Below are 23,901 nucleotides of genomic sequence, written 5' to 3' on the forward strand. Positions count from 1 at the left end.
CCAGGAAACAACTGGAAACCATTTTTTTTTTTAAACGTAGGCTTAACAAAAAGAAATCAAATAGGCAAATGAAAAGCTGTTCTCCTTCATTAATATGACAGAGTGTGGTGAGGACCACCTGTGATCCCTACACTTGGGAAACAGAGTCAGGGGGATGGCAATTCAAGCCTGTTTCCATTTCTAATGACAAAAACTGACTCTCAACAGCTAGGGTATGGACAGGAGCCAGGAGATGGTGGAGAGAAAGGAGGAAGGGTGCTTTGTCCAGGACTGTGAAAATCTACACACAAATGACCAACATTCTGCCTGGATATTGTATGGTTTTGTATGGAGTTGTATGGTTTTAGTATGAGTGACCCCTAAGACAAATGAGCATTTAAAACTAAACTGGTCAACAAAATGAGTATAAAACCACAGGCCAGCCATAAGATCAGTGAGACGCTGGGTCTTCCAGAGCCCTGTGGGCTCCGAGAACAGCTACCACTGTGGTGCACAGATTTCCTAATGGCCGTGCTGGCCCCGATCCTAACCCTTTCTTGGCTGGTGTGTCAAAGTATGGGATGACATCTGGCTCTGTGCTAAACGAAGTTGACATTAGACTCTGGTGCTGAGGACCAGTATGGAAGCTGATGACTGCTCTTGGGTCCCATTTAAGGCTCAAATACTCCCACTGGACTGACCTGGGTACTCAAGAGCACCTCAGCATCCTGTCTACAGTCCTGCTCTCACAGTGACTTCAGAGGGCAATGAGGAGGACAGGGGTGAGGGATGCCGTGGGGGTGGTGACACTGATGACGTGGACAACTTGCCTGTCACTCTGCACATCCTCAGCCTGCCTTCACCTTCCACAGACTAACTTACCCACGTGGACAGTGTTAGAGCCAAGAGCCCTCTGGTACACCTTAACATCACAGCCCACCGCAGTCTGCCCTGTATCCCCACTGTCAGGTCAATGTCTTATTTGTCCAACACGCTTCCCAACTGTGGTCATATGCCTACCAAACTGTGTGGCAGACAGGTCTTCTCTCTACACAACATGACTACCATCAGCTTCCTGCTCCCTAGTAGAGCCCTCTGAGAGGGATAGCTGGTGTTATGAGGACAGAGCGGGCTGCGCACATGGCTTTCCAAATACCTAAAGCCTGTGAGAGCAAAGAAATGAGGCAAGAGTGGAGGGGAACTTGGCATGGTGTTTGCAAAACATAAAACAAGATGCCCTAGATTAAGTGGGAACACAGTTAGGAAATAATTAATGTATCTGCTGCTAAGAGAGGAAAACAGAGCGGTTGGCCTTGGAGAGGACATGCTGGGACTTCCCACTGGTGACTGGGACGTGCTAGCTGTGGTCCACACCGACTCAGCTAATGCCTAGCCACTCTCCTTTCAAAGGCTCTGCAACAGTCCTTCTGACCTCCTAAATGTGCCAGCTCTGCTCCAACACCGCCACCAAGGTTCCCACTAAATCCATCACTGATTCCCCTCAGGATTTATCTCCCTGACTTGTGTTAGCTTTTTGTGGTTTCCATGAAAAATGTGAAATGCTCCCAGGACAAGGACAGCGTTGACTTGTTTGTTCGGTCTTGTCTAGAGTAGGTATGCTATTGCTTTGTGATGGGCAAATGGGCTGGCGGATAGGCAGACCGTGAGAGAGAAGTTCCATGTGTCCACATACTGAGATTGCGAGTGGATGGAGGGAGGGAGGGAGGGAGGGAGGGAGGGAGGAAGGTGGGTGACTGGCCATCTAACAACACTAAAGTACAACAGCAAACTGCATATACAGCAGTTATTCTGTGAGATTAAACTGGATCTCAGTAATTCCTGTGGCTTGGTAGCATTGCAGCCACAAGAGCCTTGTAGCATAACACATTCCTCGTGTGTTTGTGGTGACAGTGGTATACATAAGCGTGCTGTGGTGCCAACTGTGTAAGAGAAAACACGCAGTAAACTCGTCTATGACTCTTGACATTTGCGGATGATAATGAGCTACTGTGTTACTCGCATACTTATTATATTAACTTTTAATTGTTGCTTTAGAGTTCACCCTCCTCACCCCACTTTGCTTGTTAAAGAACAAGTTAAGGGCTGGAGAGACGGCTGTGCTTTTAGGAGTGTCTACTGCTCTTGCAGAGAACCCAAGTTCAGTCCCGGCATCCATGACTGGAGGCTTGTAAATGCCTGTAACTCTGGTTCCTGGAGAATCTGACACTCTTTACAACTGATGTAAACATCCGTGCTCATTTGCAGGCACGCACGCGCACACACACACACACACACACACACACACACACACTTGGTATTAAATAAAACAAATCTTTACGTTAAAGCAGTGCAATGACTGTGAAATGCTGTTTTGTGTTCCACTGACATCAGGTTCGAACACCCTGTGTTCACCGTGTCTCTTCACAACACAGTTTTGTGTACCTCCGCCCAGTTCCTCTCTTCATTCACCATGACCCCTGGAGCAGTAGGTTGCAGCTTGAGTACCAACAGCCTGCTGTGTGCTAGGCCACACCATTTAGGTTTGGGCAAGAGCAGTCTATGATGCTGGTATCAGGACTTCTCCAGAACATACACATCATTATCTGTGTACACGTACTTGCGTGTTTCCAAGTCCAAGTGTCCCCTGAGAGAACACACAGACTTGTCCCGTGACCCTTGAGATGCAGCAGAAGCTGCCCCTTCACGGCTCTGAGTTGATCAATGGCACCCGGTTCTCTGCCCCCCAAGGGATGTGGCCTGGATTTCTCAGTGCTTCCATGTTCTTAGTGCTCAAGCATCCTACCTCAGCTTCATTCCCTGTCTCTCTAAGAATGCTTGCTGAGACTGCCAGGTTATTTCTCACTCTGGGCTGTCCCTAGCTATGTGGCCATGGGAATCCTTTCCTAACAGAACCATGGGTCACCTCACTTGCCATGGGTCCCAGTAGGAAACAGAAGAAGTGGAGGCTCCTGGGTTCAAAATAATCGTTGAAGACCTATGCCAGAGGTGCACTGTCACACAAGCACGATATGAAACCCTTCCCCCCGAGGGTCCAGGAGAGGAAAGGAAGCAGGTTTTCCAAACACAAGAAGGGGAGGATGAATACACCCCTGCACCCTGAGCAATAATTAGTACACCCCCGTGCCATCAATCATCAACAGGAAGTGCTTTGAGTTACTGGGATGGTGAAGCCCAGCATCTGGGGGAATGAGAGTCTATCTTTGTTAGAGAGAACTGGAGGCTGTTGGGAGATCAGAGAATCGTAAAGCACGGGGAGGAGGCCACCAGCAGCCTCCCCTCAGGCTCCTCCTGCAGGAGAGAGCTTGGGAGGTGGAGGAAGGTGGGAGGGTGGAGGGAGAGGACCTGGCCCTGCAGCTGCTTCCCACACACTGCTGGCTGCTAGCACCTGGCCTCGCTCCACACCCATTAGACATGAGGGATGCAGGGATGGCCAGACCTCTTCTCCTGGTAGCTGCAACCTTTTGAGAACACAAAGAACCACCTAATGTAGACACTCAGGTGGATAGAGCAGAAAAAGATGGCGGACAGAGGCAACCTTGGCCCACACACATAGAAAAATGACTCTGCCGGATTGCCCATCCTGCAGGGCTTCATCGTCTCAGTCAATAGATGTGGGGATAGGATATACCCAAGGTGGTACCTTCTTCCTATTAAGTAAACCCATAGGTAGCTAATCCTCATTCAAGGGTGGTCCAGCTAGAAGAACATGGAGCCACAGAGACTGGGCTGTTTGGGTGATGGTGGGTAGGTAGCAGAGAGTGTAGCCACCCCAGAGAACAGAGGCAAGCTGCCCAGTCAAGCAAGACACATGCTCTAAGGAGCTTGGAACGCTGTGCCTAAACTTCTATGTGGCTTAATGTTTGGTGCATTTTTTTTTAAGCGGGAACCCTGTCTTTCTCTGTCCCCAGGGTCTGTAAGACAGCTGCATGCACAATTTTATAGCAGCTCTACAGAAACATGGATGCATGTATTCATGCATGGATAAACAAAATTATGGATACTGCAGAACATAAGTGAGAGGTGCTGTTGGCCAGCAGACCTAAGCAGAGAGAGACCTAGCTAAGTCTTTCTTTCTGTGTTCCTCAGAATTAGGTAAACATTAAGTACCTCCTCCCACGCCACACTGTGCTCCTGGGAGACCACTGAGACAATGCTGCACACACCTCAGTGTGCTCACAAGCAACAGACACAGTGGAACTGCAGATTCCCAAACAGCCAGCATGGATAGAGCCTGGACTACATCTCTTAGGAGACGCTGATGCTGCACGGCAGATGTGTGTATATGTTGGGTCACACTGTGACATTTATTTCCTCCCTGGGTTTCCTCCTATTACATTACAGTGGAAACTCATCCTGCCCCCCTTGCTCTGTCACAAGGGGTGATGGGTGTGCTGACACAAGCTAGAGTTACCTGAGAAGAGGGAATCACAATTGGGTGAACACCTCCATAAGATTAGTCTCTAAGCAAGATAGTGGAGTATTATCTTGATTAATGGTGAATCTGGAATAATTAACAGCAGATGTGGAAGGGCTCATCCCACTTTCTAGGGTGATGCACCAGGTGCTGGTGGTCCTGGGTTGTATCAGAAAACAGGCTGAACAAGCCATGAAGAGCAAGCCAGTAAGCAGCATCCCTCCATGGCCTCTGTATCAGCTTCTGACTCAGGCTCCCCTGCTGACTTCTTGCCCTGATTTCCCTCAGTGATGGAGTGTGTCACGAGGATTGTAAGGTGAAATAAACCCTTCCTCCTCATGTTGCTTCTGATCATGATGTTTGATCACAGCAAAAGATAGCTAAGACAATGAGTAATCTTGATCGTCAACTTGGCAGGGTTGAGAAGCACCCAGGAGATTAGGGAGGCATACCTCTGGCTATGTTAGAGGCCATCCCCAGAAAGCATTATCTACAGAAGAGACATCCTCTGCCTGTGGGCAGTATCACCCCATAGGCTAGGGGTAGGATAAAAAGGAAGAAAGAGAAAACCAACCAGTGCAGACCCTGGTTCTCACAAAGCCTGTCTCCTCTCCCCAGGACTGGGATGTGGGCCTCTGAGGATGGGCAGGGCATCAGCTGCTGAGAGCTAAGTGTGTGCCCTTGCCCAGCTCTGCCTCAGGCATCCGTGGTCAGCATCAGGAATGGCTGGAAAGAGCAAGACACTGAAGTAACAGGGCCTCTCTACTGCAGCCTCATCATGGACCTCTAGTGTCCAAACCTGACCCCTGAAGTATTGCCAGGAAGGCAGAAATTGGTCCCATCCTATAGCCCAGAACATGGTCAAGGTGGGAATATTTTAGAAATATTTCCAATGTGTGAAACAACACTCAAAGACTTAACAAATCTCTAACATGGACCTCCAGGTTGATGAACCACAAATATCCCAAGGGTCACCCCTCATATATGACCTACCTGAACCTTCCTGTCCCCTGCCAGGCACATAGCAGTTTTATCTACTGCTTGTTGATGGAATTCAGGTCTCAAGTGGAGAGAGTTCTTTGACAGAAGCCCAGCTATTTGTTTGCGCTATGAGTTAGTTGTGAGTTTTCATCCTTGGTTCCAGACACCTAGAGTGCACAGCCATGATGCCCTTCCTGGGTTTGGGCAGATGGGTGTGTCTGTTTAGCTTTTTTACCTCCAACTAGAGGGAAGAAAAGACAGACACTTGAATCCCTGAAGGACCATGATGACTTTGTCCCAGGCACATTTGTATCCAGAAGACCCTCTTTGACCCAAGTTCTCTGAGGTTAGGTCATCCAATATTAGAGGAAGGAAGCCACATACAGAAATTATCAAGTCAGGCTGAAGGGGGAGGGAACCGTGCTGAATTCAATCAAGGTCAGGGATGCCTGACTTCTTCCCCACCCTTCATGAGCTCCTCCAACAGGGGCTGTGCAGAGCCAGCCCATGAGATGCCACAGAAACAATCATGAAATGGGACCCACTGTTTCAGCCCAGTGTGTGTGTGTGTGTGTGTGTGTGTGTGTGTGTGCATGCGTGTAATGGAAGCAAGGGATGGTCGTATTTCAGATAGGTTATCTAGCCTTTCGGTAACTCTGTTTCCTGACCTATAGAACAAAGATGAGAATTGCTAAGGCTATGATAAAAAGTGAAGTCTGAGGTGTGTTGTACTGGGACATGAGCTAGCACTACTACAGTTGGTCACATGAGCTAGCATCACTACATTTGGTCACATGGAAATTGTGTAGAGGTGGGAATGGCAGAAAGACAGGTGAGACGGGAAAGTGAACAGCTAATGAGGCAGGAGCAGCCCTGCCTGCCCAGGACTGACAGCAGACATGGCTCATGTGGTCTGCATGGGCCCAGGGTCTCCGGTGTACCATAAAAAAAGTCCCAGAAATCAGGTACCAGGCAACTGTAGCTAAACTCCAGTGGGTTATGTTGACGGCCTAGTGGGGGCTGGTAGTTTACCAAGGGGTGAAGTTTGCAGGACCCTGGCCTGGGTCATTGAACATCTGACCAATTTTACAAGTTAAAAAAAAATCAGCATTGCAGGTCAATGGCTTGGGTGTTCCCATTTTCTGATGCATGACTACCCCAGTCATGGGGCTCCTGGATTGAAAGCAGCTTTCTCAGCTCCTAGACCTGGCACCTCTATCAGTGTGAGGAACTGGGGCTCCTCAGAGGAATGGGAGGTCACAGCTGGGAGCGCCAGCACATGTCCTCCAGGCAGGGCTGACCTCCATCTGTGCCCTTGCTGCTCAGAAGGGCAGTACTGGCCACAGGGCCATCCCATCCCATGCAGACCTTATGCCTTCGGGAAGACTTGGCAAAGTACTGAAGATGCCGCTGGCTCTTTGATTACCTTTGTCTGCTTGTTTTCCTGTTGACCCTGGTGTTATTGGGCGCATCTTTAATGAGCCTTTCAAAACAGGCTGACACTAAAGTGCACAGGCCCAGCCCTTTCCCGTGTTTCAGGGTAGCTCCTAAGAATCTGCTATAATTAGAAGTCAATTAAATTAGAAACCATTAGTATGCCTCTTGGAAGGCCTCCAGTACCCAGAGCCTCTGGCTCCTTCCACAGTCACGGTGGAAACTCGTCCCTGTGAAACCTGACGTCCTAAAGCAAGGTCAGAACTGTGGACTTGAGGCAGGAGTGTGTGTGTGTGTGTGTGTGTGTGTGTGTGTGTGTGTGTGTGTGTAAGCAGGCCCCTGTGTGACCGCCACTGCCTTGTTCCCAGCCCACTCATTAGTGCTGTAGCCAGCCTCTCGGTCTATAGGCTGAGGCTCCCTGCCTCCCCTGCTACCTGCCTTAGCTTGCTCCTTGCCAGAAGGAAAACACCCAACAAGTTCACAACTGAGGGCAACCTGAGCCCTTTCATCTTGCCTCACGGAACTGAGGTGCAAAAGTGTCTGGAAGCCTGGCCATTTCTGACAGGCCACCCAATAGACATCAGTGATCTGTGAGGGTAACTTTGAGGTACCTGAGCCAGGTGGTTGAGCCCATAGAAGACTCACACCCTGTCCCTCTAGGCCTTGCCAGTGACCCTGGCCAGGTCTCCTGGACACTTGCGGAGTGCCCATCTCCAGACAGCTCTCGGAAACACTCTTCTCCCCAGAGTGAAATCGCTCTGTGGTCTTTTTCTCATTACAAAGTTCCCAGATTGGAACTAAAGCATCTGCTCTAATCCTTGGTCCATGGCAGGCTCTACACTCTTATACTTCCAGCCAATCTCTGCTTTAAGGACAGAGTGTCACTCAGAGCCCAACCCTGTGCACACAGACAGCTTTACAGCCACAGCCAGGAAGGTCTTCTCTACGAAATTTTTGGTCACTCAACAGTGGACACTTGAGCCCTGTGTGGTGCTACCTACATTCTTGTCCTTGTGTGGAAGGCCAGACCCAGGGCCTCACGCATGCTGGTGGTGTTGTGCAGGGGTGTGGGGGGGAGGGGGAGGTATTACTTTACAACTGAGCTCCAACCCTAGCCCAGAGTTTTGGATCGCATCCATCCCCTTTAAACAGGAGTGTGAACTAACTGTTCCATGGGGAGGAGGCAGGAGGCAGGACAGGAAGGAAACAGGTTCCAAAAGCTGTAAGTTCCAAGTTCATCAGATATGGACCCCCCCAAACCTGCCTGTCTGCCTGTTTAAAGGTACACCCTCCTAAATGCACACTCCAACTCTAGAACCCCGACTAGGCAGACCTGAAATCTTCTGGGATCAGAAAGTAAATAGGTGTCAATGCTCCCTGACCCTAGCCAGCTTGTGCTGCTCCTCTCTCTGACTCAAACTTACTCTCTTTACTTTCAATACACAGTCCTTTGGCTACTTTGCTCAGTGTCTTTAGGATGTTGTAGGGTCAAGTTCCTACAAGTAGGAGGAAAGGGGAAAGACAGAGATTTCCTTCCAGGGGCCATGTCTGCTTTGCGCCTCCCTACCCAGCATTCTTGTGTGTGCTATTGGAAGTCTCTGGCTCCTATGGCCAACCATGAGGACAAGGGAATGTGGGATAAAGGATCTAAGGGGTTCCTGAGGGCTCAGTTTGGTTTGAGGCTTAAGTCATCAGTGGATTCTGGACGGTTCCTAGTACACTCTACCTCTCAAAGAGAATATGCTGTTTGTAATTCGGCTAGCCCCCAGTGCTAGCATCGCGGCCGTAGCGTGGCATCTAGGGAAGCCAGGTCATCGTCTCTTGTTAACATGAAATTAGTACTCATACTCCCAAGTCAAACAGCTCGCCTCGGAAATACAAGTTTCTCCGTTCACAGTGCAAAGGTGAGCAGATAACACTGTGGCAGAGCCCTGTACTAGAGTAGCTGGTGAAAGTATGTGACTCCCTGCACTATGGCTAGCTATACATTAAATAGTTGTATGACCTTGGACAAGTCACTTAAGCTCTCTGGCCTTCAGTTAATTCAACTATATAACTGGGTGGCTGAGCTTCATTCTCTGACTCATCCAATGGGCATCAAAGAGAGGGCAGACCCTTCCAGTGGGCTATGAGAGCAAGGGGATGGACCAGACTCCAGCGGTATCCTGGATCCCAACCAGCAGGACCAGTCCAGGGCAGCTCATACTTAAGGTTTATACAAGACTACTGTCCCAACTGAAAAGCATAGTAAACACTGGCCCTAAGCTCCAGGCTTAGTAGCAGGCCCCATGTGCTCAGCCGTCCCTGGGGGCGTGTGTGTGTGTGTGTGTGTGTGTGTGTGTGTGTGTGTTTCTATGGCATGGTGTGATGCTGGTGAGGGTGCCTAAAGTCACCAGCCTGGAGCTTACCTTAGAGTCTTGTCTATTCTTTGGGATGTGCCAAAAGAATATGCTGTCGGGTGGAGAGTGACCTTTATCCACACGATAAAGATAAAGGTAGCAGGACCACCTGATACTGATGCAATTTGTCTTTCAGGTGTGCTTCCAAGAGATAATGGCCCACATGGGGGACTGCAAGTGGATGTCCTGGCTCCCAGTGCTGGTGGTAAGTGTTGGAGTTCCTGCGCCCACTGTACAGGTACTTCAGTACCTACAGGCCAGGGGCTTTCCCTCGGGCCACAACCTTCACTAGCTGCACCGCCTCAGACTGCCTTGACCTCATACACACCTAGGCATCCACTGCTGTCAGAAGGGCATGAGGACAACAGTACCCCCAGTTCTAATTGGACCGTTTTCCTGGTACTCCCGTTATAATAGGGCTTGTAGCTAGAAATGCCCCTCAATGCTTGTCAGTGATGAGCTAGCCCATGTGATGGACCCACAGCTGAGAAAGACCAGAAACCTCTTGTCCTCTGGAGCTCCTCCTGGATGTGTGGGTTGGGAAAGCGTGAGACTGAGGGCCGAGCATCTGTAGCACCTAGATGTCTGGAGAGGTACCTCCTTCATAACCTTTAGAGAATCCAAGGCAGACTGGGCGTGGGGTGAGCATAGGTTTGGACAGCTGAGTCAGGAGGAAGTGGATGTAAGGATAGCTGCGGATGGGAGGTACGAGTGGTTAACCTCGGGCTCTCTGGGCACTCCCCACATAACAGCTGCATCTTCGGGAGGGGTGGAGGCCAAGCATCCTTTCTGTGGCAGGTGTCTCTGATGTGCTCAGCCAAAGCAGAGGACTCCAACTGCGGCGAGAATGAATACCACAACCAGACTACCGGGCTGTGCCAGCAGTGTCCTCCATGCAGACCAGGGGAGGAGCCCTACATGGTAAGGACCAGCCTGTGCCCAGGAGCTCTTGGGAGCAGGGGTGTGTACTCACAGCACATTAAACTACCACTGAGGAGGAAGAGATCACCAAAGTATAGTGATCTGCACCACCAGGGCTGGGTGGTTCGAGCTGCAGAACCCAGGGTGCTCTCCAGATGTGCGCTTTCCAGATGTGCACTCTCCAGATGTGCAGTCTCCAGCATATTTTCTCAGGTTATCTGAATTCTTGAAAAATTGTCTTGTCCTGCTCTGTTGGACTCATATCTGATTGGAAGTGTGGTGGAAATGCTCCCCGGGCACAGGCCATCAGTTCTGAGAGTTGGGCCCCCCTTCTGTGGAAAGGCTAAACACACATGCTCTTTGAAGCACCAGAAAAATGTCTGGGGTGACAGTATCTGGGATTCTTGCAGAGTTCTGAGAAAACTCAGGCTCCTAGTGAGACACTCCGAGAAGCTAGTGAACCTATATTTAAAGGACCTCATCGGAGGCTGAAGGCTGTCACTCAGCAACCATTGGTAGAGAGGAAGAAGCTTCAAGAAAGAGCCAAGGAAGTCAGGACTTTGCAGCTACTGTAGGATGGGCAGCTGAGACTGGAAACACTCTGCACGCCACTGTGCAGGCCGCTGTAGTCACATGCTGTGTGTTCTTGTGTCCCCTGCCTCCCCGGACAGTCCTGTGGATATGGCACCAAAGACGACGACTATGGCTGTGTGCCCTGCCCTGCAGAGAAGTTCTCCAAAGGAGGTTATCAGATATGCAGGCGCCACAAGGACTGTGAAGGCTTCTTCCGGGCCACCGTGCTGACTCCAGGAGACATGGAAAACGACGCCGAGTGTGGCCCGTGTCTCCCTGGGTAAGTGTGGGAGTGTGCCACTGGGCTGACCCCTGAAGGGTGAGGAACACTGCCCCTCTGAGCAGAACCCCACAGGCATAACAGGCCTTCACAAAGTGAGATGCCCACCTTTGTCACCTTCTCCTGGGGATAACAACAGGAGGCTTGTCACTGCCCATGCCCAGACAGGCAGGCAGCCTTCAGGCCCTGCATTTGTGCCTGATTGCCTGATATGGGGGCATCATCACAGTATAACCTGACATACATATATATATATATATATATCCTTTGTAAAACAAACCAGCAGAACATTTATGATGAAATAAGACATGTGAAGCATTTTGAAGGGGAAGTGATCTAATATTCTATAGGACGGTATTATTTTTTAGTGTTCTGGGAAATGTGTGGGTAAAAGCTTGAGTCCTCTGATATCTGTGCTTTCTACTCTGTTGTCTTATATAGGTCCCCCCACATACCCCAAAAAACAAAGTGAGAATGCAATTGGTCTGAGAGACAAAAATACACAAATCTTTCTGTTTTCCTGATAGAATGCATTAGTAAAATCTGCCTGGAATAAGAAAATTTTCTGGACAGCCAGCCAATCAATACACACAGCTGTTGCTACTGCCTCCCTCTAGTGGCCAAAACATAGCATGTCTTTTCCAGACTCCAAGATGAAGAGGGAAGCATGGTGGGAGGAGGGGGAGGGGACAGAAGGCTGGCAGTGGTGGAGGTGGTGGTAGTGGTGGAGGTGGAGGTGGCAGAGGTGGTGGCTGTGGTGGTGGAGGTCATGGCGGCGGCGGTGGCGGCGGCGGTGTGATGGCACAGGTGTGGGTGGAGGTGGTGGCAGAGATGCTGGTAGTTGACTGGATGGTGCTGATGGCCTTGATGTGGTGGGCCTAAGGGGGATGGCAGAGCTAATTCTAGTGGTGAACATTACCTTTTGAGAAAGAAGTACAGAAGGGTCAGAAAGACAACTCCAGTGTAAACATAATTGTACTGTAAGTTCACTATTCATCACACATACATGCATTTACATAGACACACAGACACACACATGCATGCACACAGACACACACACACCACACACAGACACACACACAAACACACACCACACACAGACACACACACATGCATACACACAGACACATATATACACCACACACAGATACACACACAGACACACACACATGCATGCACACAGACACACACACACCACACACAGACACACACATACCACACACACACACACCACACACAGACACACACACAGACACATACATGCATGCACACAGACACACACATACCACCCACACACACCACACAAGACACACACACACACATGCATGCACACAGACACACACACACACAAACACACTCCACACACAGACACATACACATGCATGGACACAGACACACACACACCACACAGACACACACACAGACACACACACATGCATGCACACAGACACACAGACACATACACACACAGAGTTCAGTTTCATTATAGAGAAGCATCTTATCTCACAGCATCCATCACTGCCTGTGACAATGGTGTCCCCACCCCAGTTCCCAGTACCTGTGACAATGGTGTCCTCACCCCAGTTCCCAGAGTTCTGTCTTTAGCTCAGGCCACCTCCTGAGTCTGTGACACCATGGACCATCGTCTTGTCGCCTTATCCTTCAGTGTGCACAGAGGCAGAGAGGAGTAACCGGGGAGGGTGGTAGACTACTCCCTGTGAAAAGACGACGGAGAAACACATGTTCAACCTGCATAGTTGTTGCAGGTACTGTGTTATAGGACTCCCCCAAAGGGAGCAGCAGCATTAGAACCTGAGTGGGTTCTAATATGGGTCCCCATCTAACTGCATCAGCCCCACTGAGGGACCGTGGGCTTGCCTCTGATTTTGATGAATTCATTTGCTTCAGATTGTTTTTTCTTTCTTGGTTCAAACGTATGATACACAACAAAACGCAGTGCGCCTGGCAGTCACCTGTGTAAGGCACACCCATCCCATCTCACTTCCTTTGGAGGGAAAGAACCCTCAGTGTAAACACCGTTCAAGAGCCATGTGATAGCTGGATGGTTTCCTTTCCCTGAAAGCAGCAAGCATCTTCAGGGCCTGGTCCTCTGGTTCCCATGGCCTCAAAGAGGAGTTCACAGCAGGATCTGTGGAGATGCTAGAGGCAGGTGGAGGTAGACAGAAGCCCTCTAGCAACCAGCACCAAAAACGTATGCCTTCAGCTTGTAAATGGTGCAGGTCCCCACTCAGAAGACCAAGTCAGGGAAGGATCCAACAGGGCTCAGTGGCAGCAGGATCCTTTTGACAGCAGCGAGGGAAATGGCTGAGGAGTGAATGGCCTGGGACCTAGGGAGCAAGGACAACAATATGGACAGGGAGGAGCTGGGACAGAAGCCCTGGGGGTGGCAAGAGTCTCAGGGGTGTCCACAGTTAGATGGGGGTGCAAGGTGCAGAAGACTCATTGATGTCTGCCCTCCCTGTGCTGGTGTGGATAGTGGTGCCATATATTGAAAGGTAAAACACAGGAGAAAAGATTTGGTGGGGATGGGGAGTCAGGTAGCGGCCAGATGTGATGAACATCTGTGGGACACCCACATGGATGGATGGATGGATGGATGGATGGATGGATGGATGGATGGATGGAGAGGTGTAAGATTCAATGTGAGTGATGAGTATTAGTCACGCTATTGCCATTGGTCCAGATGGGATCCGTGAATCAGCCTCACAGTGCAGGGAGTATGGCCCAGTGTATGTATGGTGAAGCTCCCCAACCCTCACGCCTAGCTCTCAAGCAACTGTAGGAGAGCCTCGTGATAGCACCCCATCAGGGGTCCATGAAGCAGTTGTCATTCTGTTCCAGATTATCTAAAAGGGACAGTGACTGTCTGCAGCCGCTCCACTACCAGGTAGAGCCACAGAGACTTTTTATGTAAAACAGACAAGCTTGGGACCCTGCAGTGACTGTGCTGCTCAAAAGCAGATGCCAGCACTTGAGAACTGACTAGAGAGCCATGGAGACAGTTTTCCTGGTCCCAATATTTACCAGAAAGCATCCAATCCCCAAAGATGTTTAACAACAGTCGTGAGCCTGCTTTCTCTAGAAACTTCAAGCAGATGCCATTTGAACAATGAGTGTTGAGGCCGCACGGATTCCAGAAGCGTGTTTCCAGCCCTGAAGTCTTGAGTCCTCTCTCTGTTCTGTGCTATAGTAACTTTATCTTCAATACTTGGGACAGACCGAGGTTTGGGAGTGAGAAGGGGGGTCCATGTTTTTCCCTGTGTCGGCATGCACTACGTCACTCTACAAATGTAGGCTTGGCTTGGAGGTCGTCATCTCCCTATTTAGCTTGCAGAGAGATATATCTGCTACATCAGTCATTCCTGACCCTGAAGCCACTAAAGAGAAAGCATTCACTTCCCTAGTCCCCAAGGCCCTCTTAGAACCACAACTTCTTCACTCGGGATCTCAAGCTTCACAGGGGCAGCATCCACTTCCTGCTGCATGCCCTAAACTTACAGGACAAAACGAGGCTCTCACGCTGTCACTGAAGACTATGGGGGCATTTCGGCAGGCTGGACAGATCATCTCCATGAACCCCTGTAGTTATGATCCAGGATGTTTACCTGGTGTTTGTCTTTTTAAGGTCAAGGGCTGGCCCTCTCCCCTCCTTGTGGTTTGGCGGGTGCTGGCTCCCGTTCTCAGCTCTGTACGCACATGTGGCCCAGACAGTCACTGAACAATAGCAGCACACGGGGTTTTCCTGTTACGAAAGGTCTGTGTGGGAGACAACAGAAGGTACAGACAAGGCAGCAGGGAAGGGTTTAGATTTCGTAACCTCCCCCGCCTTGGCATCCTATGTCCTGGGTAGCTCTATACCTGCAGCCAGTTCTATACCAGCCACTGCCTTTACAGAGGAGGCTTAGCAACTGCCCATGGGCTTGGCAGGGCTGCAGAAAGGAACCTGCAGGTCACAGGTTGAAGGGCGTGGGCATGGGCATTTCACGACCGAGAGCATCCACTGTGATCTTAGGTCCTACGAAACGAGAATCTGAAGGGGAGAAACCATTTCCTACCATCTCAGAGGAAGTCAGTCTGAATAGAGGATTCTTGGATCCTTGTTTAAACTGAATTTTGCCCTGACTAGATAATTTAGGAAGAACAGAAGAGAGGAGAGGATGCTTGAGGTCGTGCCCAGCTCACAGTGGCTCGCCTTAGCTTCCCTTCCCCCTCTCCTAAATTGTGACGTCTCTACTCATTAAGGAGAAACACCACTTCAGCCTGGCGTAATCCAAAGTTAATAATGAGTCCCCCAGTGCAACCAATCTGCCTTTACCTCCGGAGCCGAAGTACGAGACCAGCTATATTACAAAGCAGGCTTCTGTGTTAGCTGATGCAGCCTGACTGTAGGAGAAAAAAAAAAAAAAAGTATGTTCTGAGCATGCTCCACCTGTTGAGTATAGAGCTGGATGCACTGAATGAACTCATTTTCTATTTAACAATTTCTTTAGCTCACAATGATCTTATCGAAATGTAACCTTGCGGTAAGTCCAGGAGCATCTGTAGAGAAAATCAAATTAAGGATCAAAGAGTATGGGATCACATCTTTACAGGAAGTGGTCTTGACACTAGATTCGCCACAGGTGTTCAATGAACAGGTCAGACTGAAGACGCTCTGGGAGAGCAGAAGATAGGCCAGCGATTTCCGCTTTCGTCTAGCTGTGTACTGAACTACAAGTACAAATTTTTGTTAGTTTAGGTTAGTGCTGAAAGAAAAAGCTAACATTTTAAAAATATTCTCTGGGCTGGAGAGATGGCTCAGCCAGTGCCTGCTTTCCAGCATAAAGATCTGAATTAAAATCGCCAACGTCCACATAAAAGCAACAAGTGTCACAGAGACAGGAGGATCCACGCAGCTCACTAGCCAAGCAGTCTCATCAAATCTCTGAGCTCCAGGCTCAGTGAAAGACCCTGTCTTTAACAATAAGGCAGAAAGCAAACCAACTAAGGAACCAGATATGGACCTCTCTGGTCGCCATACATGTACACACACAAGTACATGTGCACTGCATGCAAATGTGTGTGCACACACAGGAACAGATACATAACAAAACACACACATAAATTCTTGCAGCAATACATGCTAGAACACAATTGTGTGTCTGGAGGCATTTGACACTTGTGCCAGGTAGAACATGAAACTTCTAAACAGATTCCTAGAGCTGTCCTGTCTTTTTGAAATATCTATAGCAGGGCTGGAGAGATGGCTCAGCAGTTAAGAGCACTGACCACCTTTCCAAAGTTCTGGGTTTGATTCCCAGAATCTACATGCCAAACTGTAACCCAGCCTTAGGGGATCTGACATCTTCTTCTGACTCCCAATGGCAGAAGGCATGCATGTGGTACACAAACAAAACAGGCAAACCCAAGACCCACACACATAAAGTAAAAACAAACAATAAAAGAAACTGTATAGCCATTAAGCAGTGTTCCTTCATTAAATAACTTTACACAGCTTGGTCAAGTGCAGAGTCAGGGCCAGGGCAAGCACATGGAGATGTAAACATTCAGAGCCCCTGAGGAAATCAGAAAGAGACACCTAGATGGGACTACTGGTCAACCTACAGCAGAAAGTACTTGCCTGCGTGCCAAGAAGAGGTTATCTCAGCACAGATGGCAACCCTCGACTGAGCAGCCAGCAGCCCCTACCCAGGTGCTAAATACCCAGGTCTTGAGTGTGTAGCAGGTCCTCAAGCCCAGGTGGCCCACACCTCTCTTACGTGTGTGGCTCTGTAGCCTTACCTGTGACAGAGCCTGATATCCAGACATAACTGGGACATTGAAGTCTGTGCCTTTGCTGCCTTTAAAGGACTGTATGGCCTACCATTAGAGCTTTCCTCAGCTCAGCACTCTGAACTGTGGAGCAGAATACAGTGACATTCATTAACTTGCCCAACCAATACTAACAATTGTCCTTCCTTAATGCCTGGCAAGAGGTATGAGGAAGGTTTATCCTTCTTGGCCTCCAGCACCTGGTCTTAATGAGATGGGAGAAAAACAACAACAACAACAATGGTGTGGATTTGGGAGCTGTTAGAAAGCTGTAAGCAGAGCTGAATGGGCAACTGGAGGCTACCTGTGCCCTGCTGGGTAGATCCACCATTGTCTATATGTAATTCATTGCTTCACTGACAAAGATGCCTTCTTAAGAGGCCAGAGGGTGTGTTTGGGAGCTTTCTCCAGAAGGCTTAACAGTTAAACTGTTGTGGCTTCTCCCAGGGTGTTTTTGAGATTGGTTAATTAATGTTTGCAAGATGCTCAGGGATCTGAGGATAAAAGGCTTTGAGGGAGGGTAAGCAATTACAACCCTGATGTTACTGGTAATGGTCCAAGCTCAGGCGGGCTGGGACACTCAGAAAGGCTGGGGTCCAGAGTGTCCCAGCCCACCCTCCCGAAATGAGGGTTTCATCTTACCACCCACAGCCAGCAGGAGGGCCTTCATGGTAAACGGCTAATGAGAAAGAAGTTAGGAGTCAATCACAGTTGGATCCACCGGCAGAGACGGCTCTTCATCTCTTGCGTTCTAATAACTGACACCAGCTTCCTCTATTTGATTAGACTTCTCATAATGTGATAAATGGCCTCATGGTCACCATACAATGTTTGTTTATAGAAAATGAGTCAAAATGTTAAAGAAAAACAGGACAGGAGGGGCGTGGCAGCTGCTGAGGGCTGGATCCTTTAAGGGGCGGGGTGTGAGGAATACAGGAGCCTTGTCTGGGTTTAAAGGACTGGAGAAAGCAGCTACACTTTGAGTCATTCACTCTTTCCTCTGAGTGCAACTGCAGACAAACTCAGTAGTTACACAGATATCTTTAGCCTGGGGCAATTTGTTGTATCAGTACCTGGTTTCGCTGGGGAGGGGGTTATTTCCAAGGCTACCTGCAGTGACCTGTGTGGCCAGTGTAGTTGTTTTGTCTCTGAGGCTGTCATCCACTCAGGCAATTGTGGGGTGTCAAAGGCCCCAGGGCTGAATAGGCATTTTGCAAGCAACTTCACTGGCCTATGGGCTCTGGGAAGGGTGACAGTGAGCGGGAAAGACACAGGGAACTCACTGGTGCCCCCATGTGGTAGTGCGTAGGTACTTCCTCTGAAAGCTTTCAAAAGTTGTAAACATGCACGCTCACACATGCACGCAAGCACACACGTGTTAAACAAACCCTTTAAGAAAGAAAGGGAGGGAAGGGAGGAAGGCAGGCAGGCAGGAGACCATGTGACATCAGACCCCAAATTATCCCAGTCCTAGAAAAAAGAATATTCCACTTCAGTACATACTAAACATCCCCCAAGGAACTAAGGGAGTCCTGAGTGCTGGCGGCCTCTCAGGTTCTCAGTCTCCACCAAGTTTTCTCATGCCTGGCTTCAGTCATGGCCTAGTGACATCCGGGGTGTACCTGTGTGGTATTTCTCACTCATCTGCCTTTCCTGTGTCTCATCTTGCCTCCTGTAGATACTACATGCTGGAAAACAGACCCAGGAACATCTACGGCATGGTGTGCTACTCCTGCCTCTTGGCACCTCCCAACACCAAGGAATGTGAGTGTTCAGCCCTTCAACAGAAATACTGGCTCACTTAAATGCATTCATAATGACCGCACGGTGCCCAAAATGTGTGCAGCATTGCATTAAGGAAAAGAAATCAAAGTACTTCCCCTTGGAGTAGTCTTACCAAGAGCAAGCCCAGATCTGAATTCGCTCCTGTCTGTCTGTTGAATGAGTCTGAATCTATGCCTGCCTGAAGGCTGTCTTATAAGTCTATCTGTCCCTGTGGCTGTGTGTGTCCCTAACGAAGGGCTTTGTTCTCTCTTGTATTGAACAGCACAGAAAGTGTCGCACAGGAGAGGGATGAGGGACACTTTACAGAAACTTTTAACAGAGTTTTACAAGGAATTCGGTCACCACCTCCAACTGTGCCACATAACAAATGTGACTGCACATGTCACCGCAGACAGACCTATCGACCTGCATCCATGTTGTAGACAGTATTTATGGTGGACATGTTCCATAAGGTTGCTTCCAGCCTATTTGCTGACTTCGGCATTTATTACCATAGCACTCATAGTCACTACAGATGCACATGCATCTGTAGTCAGGGGCGTGGAAGTGTGCGTAACTTAAGATTACAGCTATGTATTGTCTTTGGCTGTGAATGTTGACTACACGGGGACATCCAAGACATAGTAAGGTTGGTTGTCACACTATTCTCTTACAAGCAGGTTAAATGAACAGGCTGGACACACAGTAGGACAGCAGTTTTAGGTCCTAAGTGACCTCATGATGTATTATTAATTCTGACTGCCAGGACCAACAAAAGTTCCAGTCTTTTACTACTGGTGTAGAAGGAAGCCTGTTCCAAAGCCTAGGTAAGATGAGCACAGTGGGGGCTGGAGATGGAGCTCAGCCGTGGACGGCACTTGATTCTCTTGCAGAGGCCTTCGATTCCAAGCACCCACCTCAGGGGGCTAACAACCATCCAGCTCAAGGGGATCAGATGCCCTCTTCTGGCCTTTATGGGCAACACACACACATACATACACAATAAAAATAAAATCTTTTTTTTTTTTTTTAAAGAACAACACAAAGGTATAAACAGGGGATTGGCTTTGCTGTGGGTCAGACTTTTGGGGTCAGATGTTAAGGCTGTCATGCAGGTCAACCAGTAGTACCTCAGACAAGTCACTTAGGTGTACCATCTGTCAGAGAGAGAGAGAGAGAGGGGGGGGGGGACCTGTTCACCTTCTGTGACCATTAAGAAAGCTAAGGGAACTGCAGTGGGTATTTTGGAAGGACTATAAAATGCTGAGTGACGTTAAGTTCTTGTGGATATGTAGATCACACAAGGCCATGAGAAATGTAGAAATATTCACAAGTTATCAGGAAATTGAATAGTTTCTATAAAGTACATGTAAACTACTACCCTCCTGAGTTTATAAGCCACCATGGGGCTGCTTCTTTTCCAGGCTTATGATCTTTCATGTGTGGGGAAGGGTCTCCTTCTGTTGCAAAAGAACTCCAACGTGTGATTTCTTGGACTTTGTGGTCTAATAAAGGTCGAGGTGGTCTGAAGCTGGGGCCCTTAACCTGCATCCAAATGTCAAGCTCACTAAAGATGTATTAGTGGGCAACTCAGAGCTGCTGAAGGGCGGAGGTAGGATGAAGGAAGACTGCCAGCCTCATCATCTCCTGCCCCCCCCATAGGAAAGGTGATCATGTGACTGGGCAGGATGCCTGGGCGTGGTGCTAGGGGTTGGGGAATCTGAAGGCCAGGCCATTCTCTGCCTTCTAGATAGTTTGGCAATTGAAACAGATTTGCATGTGTTTAAAATTGAACTTCTTACCTATCATATGCTAATTAATTTACAAGTGGAGGAGGCCCTGGGGCTCCTGGCTGCCAGCCTGACCTGTGGTAAAGTCAGCTGCCATTGCTTATGTATCTTCTGTCAGGGGATCTACATGAATTAAGTGCCTGGTAATTCTGGGATGAGGCTCTCCCCTGAGTGGAAGATCTCAGGATCACACTACCCAGCAGGAAAGGTCTCTTGCCTATGGAACCTGGCAGGAAAGCAGCTGTCCTCAGGGGTTCTCACAGAGATACAGGCCCTTCCCTCGTTGCCTGGCTAGTAGAAAGAGCTAACTATTGCATCCAGTCTTGGGTAAACAAGCAGAGTCCCTGACTCCCAGAGATTAAAAATTAATAATAATCAATGCATCCCTTGCTTCCCTTCATTGCTAACTGACAGCTAGATCCCAGGAAGGCTTCACTGTAGGTTTTTACAATCCAGCAAAATTACCTCCAGTCTTGGCTCTGGGACCTCTCAAGCCAGTCTCCAGGCATCTTGCCCAGCCCAGAAACTTGTCTGTGACAGATATGGTAGGTGGAACATTCCTTCAGTGAGTCTGAGCCTCCTTCAGAAAATTAAACACTTCCACCCTACCCTTCTCTACTGTTTCCCAGGGTGCATTGTGACTGGGAAGATTACCTAGAACCATAGCTAGGTGAAATTAGGAGGCCCATATGTTCAGTGTTGTCCACGGCCCCGCTGTAGGAAAGCCAGGGACTGGGCCAAACCTCATCTTTGTCAGGATCTTGAAATCCCTGGCTGGTGGCCTAGGCTCCACCTCTTCCTGAAGGGTGGATTTCCTGGGCCATGTGGAACCAAGTTGTCATTCTTAGTACTCTGAGTCAAGGACCCTGGGGCACGCAGTATTGCAGCTACATGCCCAGTAGAGCTGGAGCAGGCAGATGGCCAGGTGCAGGACAGCCAGTCCAGCTACATGCCTGAATCCGCATGGGGGTCTCCTAGGCAGGAAGGGCAGGGGTCGGGGTACTGACCATTCTCCTTATCCGGATGACTGAGCCTGTGTTGGCATTCTCAAAGGATCTGCTGCCTCTCTGAGCATTGAGCAGAAGAGTAGGACTCTTATCGCCTTCCCATGAGGTGCTTGAGATAGCACACATTTCTGGGCCTGCCTCTGATTCAGCAGGTCTGACATTGTGTTTGGGTTAAAGATCCCAGCTTCAGAACTTTTCTGCCTTTGTTAGTGTTTATCCTGCTTCGTGGAGCCCTGGCTCCATCCCTGCCACCACAGACTTGCACAGCCAAGGTGAGTTCATGTTCACCAAGCCCTTCCACACGCATGTCATAAGAGTGCTTTCTCATTGCCGTGACACAGGCCACCAAGGGACCCTCAGGAGGAATGAGAAAGTGACACGAATTTACTCCTAAAGTAGATAAAATGTTCTTGTTCCTGGGTGGCCGAGCTCTGGGTTGCAGGTCAGTGGGGACTTCAGTCTGATCGTCAGCTCCATTAAAGCACGGAAGCAATGGGGTTCTTGGAACCACTTCAGTTTCTGCTTTCTCTACCACATACTGAGATGATACCTGCACATACTGTGATTGACAGTATGTGTACATCGAAATGAGGCAGATATGACTGGCATCTTCCCTACCCTGAACTGGCCAGCAGCTGAGTCTCGTACAGCCTCTGCCCAGAGCCCTGAAGCAAAGCCCCTCCCCTCCAGTGAGTATCAGCCCCACTAGGAGAGCTTCGGGCCTTACTCTCCTTTGCCCTCTGCTGTCATGGTGCATTGGTGAGTCCCCATTAGACCAAAGGGACACACAAAGCCCTTTGGTTGGTTTGTTTGTTTTTTCAGCAAACCAGAGAGCAAGATGCTCTGGCTACAATTTTCTTTCTCCCATGTTGTTCTAAGGACGTAGGTGCCAGGGCAGCTAAGTATACATTTCCTGCGCTGTAATGACAATAGGTAAGAGTTCTGTCTAGAGGGCGGCAGGAAGTCGGGATTGGAGAAAGGTGTGTGTCCCACTTGGCTTCCACTGTGAGTTTCCACCCCTAAGAAAGTGATCTCCTTCTCTGGACCTCAGTTTCCTCTAAGATCTTGTGTCACAAGATCTCTGTGACACTGTAGGGGCAGTGTGTGGGAAATGCCCATATCGGTGCTGGTGACGTATGTTAGTGTGATGGACAGCAGGCTCAGCCACACGTCAGTAGCCCTGCACTCCCAACCTGGGACAGAGTAGTTAGAGGGGACACAGACATACTCAATTGAAGTAACAGTAGTGATGCCTGTTCTTCTATTTTAAAAATCACTTGTCAGTGGTTAAGACCCATGAGTTAAATCAAGAATAGAGTGGTCTCTTAGGAGGGGACACCTAGTGAAATGACTGAACTGTGGCTTACAGTGAGCAGAGGACTGCTCATGTGGGCCTTAGGACCTAAGTAGGAAACCCTGGCCTCCAAGAGCATGGGCCCAGCTGTTTCTGTAAAGTGCCAAGTGCCGCTATTCACACCAGGCTATCCCATGTGTCTATTCACACCAGCCCATGCCACACAGCACAATTCACACCAGATCATGCCACACAGCACAATTCACACCAGACCATGCCACATAGCATCAAGGACCCGGTGAGGAGCAGATTCCTGTCGTTCATGTCTGGGCAGAAGCAAAGGCTACCTTCATTTCTAGCAGCTAGTGAGTATCTGACAACTCCACCCATCGCTTACAGATCCTCTGCCAGGGTGTGTGGCCAATGCCAGGGTTGAGGGGCACCTCCTTGACAACTCTAATAGCCAAATCTCTCTTAAAAATCCAAAACTGTTTACACTGTGTGGAGAATGCCAGCCAGCCTCTGATACATACTGGCACATTTATAAATTGTGTGGATTAACAACTTCAAAGGCCCCTTATATACCATCATCTCTTTGAGCAGAGGTATAACTCCACTAAGCCTGGTGCTTACAGCTCGCTAAGTCCCCGAGGAAGGTGAGCTGAGCCGCAGCCAGACTGGGACTTCAGAGTGAAGTAGGCACACCTGTCCCTACCGTCTTGTCTAGTAATGGACCTCGAGCAGAAACCTCTGCCCATTTTCTGGAACGTCAGTTGTTACCAGCCGTTATCACTCGGGTCATCTGCAGTTGACTACCCAGAGAGATTGCTATGAAGGAGCAAACGGCCAAGTGAGGACGCAGGGTAGTGTGGGATATTCCCAGATACCAGGCAACTTGATAGTGAAGAGTCTGTCAGCATCAGACCAGAGTACAAGCTGATCCAGGACAATATGTCTGCAGGGAGCCTAGCATGCTGCTCTTGGGAACGTGCTCTATGGCAGTGCTTCCATGATGCACAGTGTGGATTCCGATATGTCTTCTATGCCCACCCATGCTCCTTGTAGGGTAGGGTACTTTGTAGACCCATGGCTTGTGGAAGGTGTGCAGTGAAGAATAGCAATAGCTGAGCTCTCTGGGCTCTCTCTCTCTCTCTCTCTCCAAGTTTTGCCCAAACGTAGGTCACACACACTTTACTCAACATGATACAGTGT

The 23,901-nt window shown here is 49.2% G+C and overlaps 1 protein-coding gene across 1 annotated transcript in view; it reads left to right on the forward strand.

The window, feature by feature from the left end:
• The window catches only part of Edar (ectodysplasin A receptor), a 73,860-nt gene that overhangs the window by 33,923 nt on the left and 16,036 nt on the right, over window positions 1-23,901 (forward strand). Inside the window, exons 2-5 of the mRNA XM_028782010.1 lie at window positions 9,365-9,433; window positions 10,027-10,149; window positions 10,821-11,002; window positions 18,513-18,598. Coding sequence (XP_028637843.1) covers window positions 9,383-9,433; window positions 10,027-10,149; window positions 10,821-11,002; window positions 18,513-18,598 — 442 coding nt within the window. The 5' untranslated portion in view covers window positions 9,365-9,382. The remainder of the gene's footprint in view (window positions 1-9,364; window positions 9,434-10,026; window positions 10,150-10,820; window positions 11,003-18,512; window positions 18,599-23,901) is intronic.

This window comes from Grammomys surdaster, unplaced genomic scaffold (genome assembly GCF_004785775.1).
Source record: "Grammomys surdaster isolate TR1022 unplaced genomic scaffold, NIH_TR_1.0 655, whole genome shotgun sequence".
NCBI classification, from domain to species: Eukaryota; Metazoa; Chordata; class Mammalia; order Rodentia; family Muridae; genus Grammomys; species Grammomys surdaster.